We start from the raw sequence: 9,311 nt of genomic DNA, 5'->3' as shown, positions 1-9,311 counted from the left end.
ACTCTTTCTTTCTCTGATTTTTCGGCTTTGTCACTCACAAGTCTGTTTTTAGAAGCTGTCAATTTTGACCTGGTCTGGTCTTGCTCCACTGGGTTTTTGCTAGTTGTATGACTGTTTTTCATCTTAATTCGAATTATTGTTATAATCCTACTCCCCATGTCATTCCCTCACGTGTCGTGAACAAGAGCACGCTCTTTAAGGTAGAATGGTTCAGCTTTAAGCAGAGGTTGCTTCCTCTCTTTTTTGTCTCCCAGTTTCATTGTTTGCTGTTTAGACTTCTGTACTATGTCCTTCTCTCTACAATCTTCCACCTGTTCTCAATGAAAATTATTCTGTCTTCACGAGGGTATTCTGTCTAAATGCTTTCTTGTCTTTACCTTCATGCTGTCTGCCTGCTATTGACACCTTTGATTTTTTTTTGATCTGGGGAGGGAATAACTTGGTCATGTCTTATTATTTTGTTTGCTAGATTGTGGATGCAAGCAGCGATCCAGTGGTTTTAGCTATCAGAGGTCGGGCTTATCTGAACAAAGGTTTAATGCATGAAGCTTCAAAGGTTAGTGCTATATTGTCATTCCTGTCTGCTGAGTAGAATTCTTGGTTTCTTAGAGGAAATAACTAGGGAAGAATGACATCCTTTTGCAGATTTCACAAGAACTTCTGTTGTCCCACCCTGATCTGGCTGAGTCCCATGCTCTAGAGGGTTTAATCCATTATTCCCAAAAGAAATATGAACAGGCTGAAAGAAGGTATTTTTTTTTCTTTCCTCTAAAGAGGGAAATGTGGGGAAGAATAATATACAGTGTTTTGCAGCTTTTGAGAATTCGATCGATCTGACCTCTGTTCCTTTCATTTAGTTTTCTAAATGCTGTTGAACGAAAGGCTGAAATTGCAGAGTATCATCAGTACCTGGGGCTCACATACTGGTTCATGAGTGATGAGACAAAAAGAGACAAAGGAAAATCACTCACTCAGTTCTTGAAGGTAAGTGTTGCTTTAACTATTCATGTAGAATTTGTGTTTTCCTCTATCAGAAACCAGATATGGAAAATAAACTGCCTGGAATGACAGACTCAGATATTCTGCTTGTTACCAGTTACAAGCCTCCAAAGCGTGTAGTCCGAGTTCAGCTGTGCAAACAGGCATTGCAGGGAGCTCTGCAGTAACCTGGATTTTCCCTGCTTTTTTGTCTTTTCACCTAATGCTTGAGGCCTTTGATTTAGCCAAACGTAGTGGTGGTTCTCTCAATCTCCTTGCCCTGAGGGCTGTAAAGTCGAGACCTCTAGATGACCAGCTGTAGGTCTTTGAAGACATTTTGAAGTGGGGAGGTAAAAATTCAAATTAGGAAAAAACTGAAGAAGTATAAAAGATGAGAATAGTGTTAGTTTCAGTGCCTGTCCAAGGAAGTAAGTCTGCAAAACCCTACAATTCATATACTTTTCCTGATTGGGGTTCGGTGGTTGTGGATTTTTCTCTGAACGTAGGTGACAGCATGAATCCGGTGTGACATCTTTATTGGGAATGTGGAAGTATACAAGATAAGATTCTAGATGCTGTGAAGTCACCGCGTAACTGTGTGATAGGTGTTGGCAACTCAAATCACGGCCTGCTGCTTGTGCTTCAATAACAGCAGAGTATTCCAGAGAATGTAGTTGAAGTGAACAATACTTTCGATTCTAAACCGTTTTATGTAACTTTGCGGGTTTTTTGATTATTGTCAAAGCTGTTTTCTGCTACTCAAGGGCAGTGGGTTTCTTGAGTATTAACAAGCTGCCAACTGTATCTAAAAAAGAGCTTGACCTTCAGAAAAGGCTGGAGTTAATTGTGGTATAATGTGGTAAGAGTATGAGCCTAACGGCTGAAACAGAGTAGAATATGGAAACCATGGGCTATGGTAAGGAATTGCACAACTCAGTACTTTATATACAAAACAGTTTGTGTTATGAGGTTTGTGGCAGATTCCAGATATTTAAAGCTCAGTTAGACTACTCAGATGTGTCACAGAAGGAGCTTAAATAAGTGAATAAGCAAAGTCTGAACAAGAGTTATCACTGGGTGTTACACATCAGTATAACCCTTCAAAATGCTGTCCTACCCGGTGGTCATGTTTCCTCACAGGCTGCGAAACTGGACAGCTACTTGGGAAGTGCCTTTCGTTACTTAGGTAACTACTACAGAGATGTGGCTGAAGACAAAAGTAGAGCTCGTGGTTGCTATAAAAAGGCTTTTGAACTCGATGGAACTGATGAAGAATCTGGAACAGCAGCTGTAGACTTGAGCATGGAACTTGGAGACACGGTACTGTATATTCAGGGCTTTGGATTACTGCTGCTTTGTTTTTCTGATAATGCTGTGCTTTGAGGAGTCACTTCAGGTTTCCTCTGTCTTTGAGAGTAAGATCTGAAAGCAGACGGTCTGTCATTGCATACAGCTTTCGTTGTTGGAACTGCTTCAATTTCATGCTTCAGTTCCAAATTATATCTTACCTGGGGAGAAGGGTAGGAGAATTAAGCGTAACGTATTTGTCATATATGTGATTTAGATCAAGCATTTTTTTAATAGGGAACATGAAAAGAAAGTTGTTTTTCTTTTCGTATTTAACTTGTGCCACTTCTTTTCTCCATCCTTCATGTTGCTGCTTTTAGGAAAAGCATACAAAATCATCAGAACGTTTAAAAGTATTTCTGTGATATTACAGAACAAATGTAACCCATGCATTGATAGACTTCACTTGAACATCTGCAAAGTCAGTCTAAGTATCAGATTTGCTGCAAATACTTGTATCCTTCTCTAGTTTTAAAAAATAAACTTAAAAAAAAATAGTCTCTACAAAACTGCAGGAAGCTGGTGACTATTTTCAAAGACAGATACGTAAGAAATAATTGTGTCTTTAGATTTGGTTATTTCCTCCTCTAATCTGCCACTCAGCCTGCCAGCTGTAAAGAGCCCCTGTAAGATTCCTTCATTACAGTAATTAACAGACAGTTTAATGGTTTGCTGGATTAGGAGTATTCTCCTTTAACAGGAACTTTTGTTCTTTACACGTATATGTGTTTACTAATGTGGCATTTTTGGTGCTTTGTTAGGACACTGCTCTGTCAATCCTGAATGAGGTAACTGAAAAAGCAGTTAGTGGTACAGCAAAGTGGGCCTGGCTTCATCGTGGAATTTACTACCTGGGAACCGGTCAGCCGTCACAAGCAGTGGCTGAGTAAGAGAACTAATGGTTGTTTTTCATCATTTTCTATAAATCCCAATAAATCAGTCTTTGATCTCAGCAAGTTTTGAGAATAAGTTATCTGAGTATAGGATGACTTGTACTAAATGATGGGAAATGGCTCTGAGCAAGCTGTGCCTATTTTCAGTTCCAGAGTTAGCACAAAGCAGTCTTTTCAGTAGAGCAGTGTTCAGTACTAAGGAGCCTGGTGACAGGCTGGTCACAGACAAGCTCGATAGAGCTCTGAATAATGAGCCAAGGTGAGGGACAATGTCTTAACTTGTGTAATGTGCTCTGAAGATGAAAATGCTATGCTGTGTTTAAAAGTTCTGTCTAACTGTCCATTTGTTTCCTTGCATTATATACTCTCAGCAAACAACTGATTTATGTTAACTCTTACCACCTTTTATTTAAATAAATTGACATCTCGGTATCTTCAGTTTGCAGGCAGCTCTCAGGGCTGATCCAAAGGATCCCAACTGCTGGGAGTCTCTAGGAGAGGCTTACTTGAGTCGAGGTAGCTATGCAACAGCTCTAAAATCCTTCAGGAGAGCCACTGAGCTGAACCCAGAGCTTGTGTACAGTGTTTACAAAGCTGCAGCAGTTGAGCAGATTCTAGGCAAATACGAAAATGCTATAGCTACCTATCATGAGATCTTAAAGACGACAGAAGAATATGTGCCTGCACTGAAAGGTAATGTGTCTGAGTTTAGAACTGTTAACTTTTTCTCCCTCTGCATGCTGTAGAGCTTCAGTGGAGAGGTTCTTGGTGTATTGAGGTCTGCCTGCATGAAAGGACAGGGTTGGATTTTGGGTGTGTAGAGCACTGCTATCCTTCCATTAAAGCTAGTGTGCAGTAGCCTGCAAATACCTGAAAAGGTGTTAAATCATGATGCATGGGAGTGATTATTTTTCTTTCAAGTCAGTATGAAAGGTAATTTTTTCCATGTAGCTACCCAGGCAAGTGGATAGAAGAATTGAGGATAGAGGAAGCCAGCTAATGGTGCTGCAGTTTCACCTGGGCGTTCAAAGGCTGGCTCAGGAGCTGATGGAGTCAGGCTGTCATTTCAGAGAGATTGGCTATGCTAAATTGACCATGTGTTCCTTCTGTGTTAGCCCTGGTGATTCAGACCCCTCTGAGCTTCTTCAAGTGATGAAAAATAGCAGTAAAGTATCCCGAGAGGTCTTGCAAGTGTTAGAGGTGACAGTAGGTCTTCAGCAGATAGCTGGGAGCAGAGACGTGGCACTCCTTTCTCGTGACAGAACTGTGATTCTCAAGATATATAATATTGGGAGTTTATAAAGTTTTGATAGCCAATGAATAACTGTTCGGTTCACGTTCAGTCATTTTCACCCAATACATCCAACTGAAATAGATGCTGCTTGGTACTGGTGTGAATTTTTAAAGTACACAGTGTTCTTTCATTGTGTGTAAGGCCTTTCTATTTTGCTGTGAATGTAAGCTGATTCTTGTAAAAGTCAGAAGACTTGAGTTACTATTGCAACAGTAAGTTTTTCATCTGAAAGGGGACAGGGTGGTTGTCCCTCTATCTCCTCCTGTGTGACTTTGCTGCTTGGAGTTTGCCAGGCTGAAGTGACACAGGCAAAGCTCCATGATGGGAGTTGGAGAGCATTGTGGATACGGAGCTGTACTAGTTGTCAGGCAAGAAGGCTGACTGCAGGAGCAGTTTGCAGAGGTATTGTATAGAAATGTACATATGTATTTGGCTTTATGGCTGTCTGTAGGTGACAGTTGACAGCAGTCCCTGGAATAAAATGCTTAGAGAAGGTATAAGCACGTGGCATTAAGGTCCTCCCCCCTGCAGTTGTCTCTATTCTTAAATTTCTTAATTATTCTCTCATAATCTCTCTCATCCTAATCTCTGATTTGTTAGCTCCAGATCCCACTTGTAGTCTTGAAACAGTCCGACTTCTTAGAGACTCTTTAATGTTTATTCTGGTGTGCTGTCTTTTGTGGGCCTTCTTAAAACTCTCTGAAAACATATGCCAGTGTTCTTTTGGTTCTGTTGTGATGGTCTGAATCGAGTTGTTGGAAGCGTCCCAGCAGGTGAGAGAATCACTATATTGATGTTACTCGAATAGATCTTTTCAATGTATTTTATTTTTGAGTTACTAAATGGTATGTTTATTCTGCCGCTGCTCCAGTGTATCTTTTGATGTATAACTTTGGGGAATAAAATCAGTTTTGTTTCTAGATTACAGAGCATCTTAAGGACTGAGAAGCTCATGATATTGGGACTATTGTGTGATCAAGACAAATACCTAGTGGAGGAGAGATAAAGGTGCTTGCAAAACATGACCGCTGTGATTAGTAGATGGGTGTACAGGGTACGATAGCATGAGGAGGATAGCTTCAGAACTGTGAAAATGACACTGAGAATGAATGGTGCTCATTGGCAGTGACTTATTGCTGGTGCCAGCAGCAGTATAAACCAAACAATTGTCTTGTTGGTTCCAAAATGCTAGAAATTGTGGTATTAGATGCAGTTCCTTTGTACCAGTTGGATTTATTTATGTATGTGGTGGGTTGACCCTGGCTGGCTGCCATGTGCTCACCAAACTGCTCTATGACTCTCCTCCTCAGCAGGACTGGGGTGGGAGAGAAAATAAGACGGAAAAAGCACGTGGGTCGAGATAAACACAGTTTAATAAAGCAAAGCAAACCAGAAGATTTATTCTCTACTTCCCATCAGCAGATGATGTCCAGCCACTCCGCAGGACATAGGGCTTCAGTACAGTAGGGGTTGTCCTGGAAGAGAAATGCCATAATAACAAATGCCCTCCTCCTCCTCCTCCCTTCTCTTAGCTTTTGTTTCTGAGCAGATCTGATGTTCTGGAATACCCCTTTGGTCAGCTTGGGTCAGCTGTCACAGTTGTGTCCCCTCCAAAGGTCTTGCCCACCCCCAGCCCACTGTGAGAAGGGGGAATGTTGGAGAGACACTGTGGTGCTGTGGAGCAGTGCTCAGCAGCAGCCAAAACATGGGTGTATTGTCAACATCCTCTTAGCTACCAATGCACAAACCACCGCTGTGGTTTGCTGTGGGGAAAGTTAACTCCATCCCAGCCAGATCAATACACTACATGAAGTAAACCTTTACATGAACAGGATTAAGTAATGTTGCTTGCAAGTCTTCTTTGAAGAAAACTTCCTTTTTTTGTCTAAAGGAAATTCATTCTTCTGTTTGTCTTTTGTCCATGTTTTTTGATGTGTGTGAGCTGAAAACTGATGTATTTGTCGAAGATGCACCAGTGCAGACCAGATTTCTCATTAGGGCTTTACTTAGTATGATAGAACAAACCCAAAGCTTAAATGCTGTATTTTTTGTAATTAATTAGGTTTATTTTAATATCCAAATTTTTCTATGGTTCACACTTGACAGGATAGGTTAAAAGCAAAGTCTTGGTTGTGAGCACTGTGAGTCTTTTGATTTTGGTGTATCCTGTGCAGGGTATAAATCTTAAGCAGAACACTGAGCAGGCTTCTACTCTCCCACCCCACCTCCTTCACCAAGCGTATCATAAAAGCATCTCTTTTCATAGAAGATATTTTCTCTTATTTTCAGGACTTGGTGAGTGCTACCTTATGCTGGCAAGAGCAGCCCTGGATAACTTTTTTGACAGGAAGGCTGTGGGTTACATAGAGCAGGCTCTTGAATTTCTCACAAGGTTAGTACTAAATATTCAGTTACTTAATTTCCACTGGGATCGAGGGTTGACAGGCAGAACAGTTAAGTATTTGAGGATTTTCAGTTAAAATAAATCAAATGGACCAGGCTTCTAATCTAGAAGTAAGAATGTGCTTATTGAAAATGGTTTGAATAATACATTCTGCGTTTAGGCTGCTTAAATGAATGGTAATTACAGGGGGATTTTCTGTTTAAAGATACAGAGTCATTTGATTGTAGCACAGGTGTGAAATGAGAGGTAGTTCTCTCCAGCAGTCCTCTTGTATATAAGGTGGATGAGAGGAAATAGTTCCTTGCCTCCCTTGATCTTTTCATTCTGCATTCATACAGAATGCTTTAGTGTCCTCAGGGGATAGCTGCAGTTACAGGAGAAGGTCTGTCACGTTCCTGCAAGTGAGTCCTGTCTTGTGATATAACTTAGCAGTGTTCTGAAATGCAAGACTGGTGTAGTCACCTGGTAACGGCCAATTTTCAGAACTGGCTCTTGGTCCCAACAAAGTTGGGATACATTGGCATTTTTTAGTTTCTCTTTTTTTTTTTTTGTTAGTTTTGACCTTTTAGACCTATAGCTTGAATAGGAGGAAAACTGAATTAAAAAAACCCCAACCAAATGGCTCGTTGATTAATTACATTTGCTACTCTTGCTACTCTTCAAAGTTGTGAACTTTCTTTCAGAAAATGGTATTGAAGTGTCTGAACGGGTGTTGTGCGGGTTTTCTATGTCATTGATTACAGGGCAGCAAAGCAGCGTCCTGATGTATCTTGCCTCTGGAAGCTGCTTGGAGATACCTGTACTAGTGTGCATGTTATTTCACCAAACAACGTGAATGTTCAAGTTCTAGGGTACCTTCTGGGTAAAAATACAGACAAACAGGTGCTGAAGAAAACTGAGCTGCTCAGTCTGGGAGGAAGGTAATAATTTTTCATTATCAAGAGCTTATATGTCCAAGTCTTCTAGTCTCAAGTCTTCAATTCTTCATGTCTAAAGTATTCTAGACAATTTCACTTCTAGATGATCTGTTGACACCTGCATGTTGAGCAAAGATTATCAAGGTGGTAAAAGGTTCTCATGCTCCCTCCAAATGCACTGCTCATTTCATATGTTTATTGGACTGCTGTAGTGGCTGTCAACACTTTATTAAGCACGTGCTCCTCTCCTTGTTTCTGTCTCCAGAGGATGGCTACATACTGCCTGTCATTCAACAAATCACATCTCTTTAAACGGAGTGGTCACAGTAGTTGCTATTTAATTCTCCCAGGACTACCAAAGTCCAAGATAATGCTTCAATCTTTTTGTCTCTACTTATTTGTTATAAAAATGTCATCCGTTCTTGCCCTAGGTATGGGGTCTAGAGTACATCATAAGGAATTCCTTGTTTCTGGCCCTGGATGCTCATGACAGTAGAAGACACTTGTAGCATTTCTTTGGCCTCTTCCGTGACTCCCTCTGAGTTCTGTGCAATTGGGTGTGTAAGGGAGGAAATGCAGCTGCTTAGTAAATCCATACCACAATAAGTGAAGTCAGATACCTCCTAGAGGCAGTCTAATTAACTGTAAAATGACTGATGTTTTTTTTCAGTACAGTCATGCCTGTTGCAACTGACACAGCTTTGATGTAATGCGCATCTGGGGCTTCACAGGTGCTGGGCACTGCAGGCTGCCTTTGGACCGGGCCAAGTTCTGTGAAGATAACTGAATGAAAATCCTTAGTTGTTGTTTGCTTTCCATTCTTGTCTGGTTCTGTTTGTTTTCATGTGTGTTTGCTTGGTTTAGGTTTTTAAGCACGCTTTTGAATGTTTTTTCAGCTTTCTGCTCTTCGTGTAGAGAGGGTAGAATGATGCTTCTGTGATTCATATTTCTGTAGGTGTTACGGCAGAGCTTTAAAATTGATGCCTTTGCCTAGCATATGGTGTGATCTTGGAATAAGTTATTATCGACAAGCAGAGCACCTCACAGCAGTGGGAACTGACACGAATGAGACCAGTGAACTGCTGGAGAAGTCTTTACAGGTACTGCCTGTTTCTTCTGTTACATTCTTCAAAACTTAAATCGGTGTTGGTGCTTGTCTTCATTACTCTTTCTGTCTTCAATAAAATCTATGTTTCTGAATAAGTAAGCTCTTAAAGTCTTAATTTTTGCTCCTTGAAAGATTTTAATCCATGTTTGAATTTCTTCCAGTGTATCAAGAAAGCTGTGAGACTTGACAGCAAAAATCATCTTTATTGGAATGCACTTGGAGTAGTCGCTTCCTGTAGTGGTAAGTCTTCATCGAAACCTCTAGCTCCATAATATTCTAAAATAGAAGGCAACTTGACTAATGGTGTTTATGAAATTCAGTTACATCTAACTCACCTTCTTTCTTTCCTTTCCCCTCCCTCCCTCCTCTC

The 9,311-nt window shown here is 40.7% G+C and overlaps 1 protein-coding gene across 1 annotated transcript in view; it reads left to right on the top strand.

The window, feature by feature from the left end:
- TTC37 (tetratricopeptide repeat domain 37) overlaps positions 1–9,181 on the top strand; it is a gene marked incomplete at its 3' end in the record, with an annotated part of 21,121 nt that extends 11,940 nt beyond the window's left edge. Inside the window, exons 11-20 of the mRNA XM_010138091.1 lie at positions 470–556; positions 646–749; positions 858–984; positions 2,119–2,298; positions 3,087–3,211; positions 3,658–3,911; positions 6,802–6,904; positions 7,660–7,836; positions 8,789–8,933; positions 9,103–9,181. Coding sequence (XP_010136393.1) covers positions 470–556; positions 646–749; positions 858–984; positions 2,119–2,298; positions 3,087–3,211; positions 3,658–3,911; positions 6,802–6,904; positions 7,660–7,836; positions 8,789–8,933; positions 9,103–9,181 — 1,381 coding nt within the window. The remainder of the gene's footprint in view (positions 1–469; positions 557–645; positions 750–857; positions 985–2,118; positions 2,299–3,086; positions 3,212–3,657; positions 3,912–6,801; positions 6,905–7,659; positions 7,837–8,788; positions 8,934–9,102) is intronic.
- Positions 9,182–9,311: the final 130 nt, after the last annotated feature.

The sequence above is a fragment of the Buceros rhinoceros genome, unplaced genomic scaffold (genome assembly GCF_000710305.1).
Source record: "Buceros rhinoceros silvestris isolate BGI_N320 unplaced genomic scaffold, ASM71030v1 scaffold19266, whole genome shotgun sequence".
NCBI lineage: Eukaryota > Metazoa > Chordata > Aves > Bucerotiformes > Bucerotidae > Buceros > Buceros rhinoceros.
Note: the sequence above shows the minus strand (reverse complement) of the source record. Positions and strands in the feature narration are given on the sequence as shown.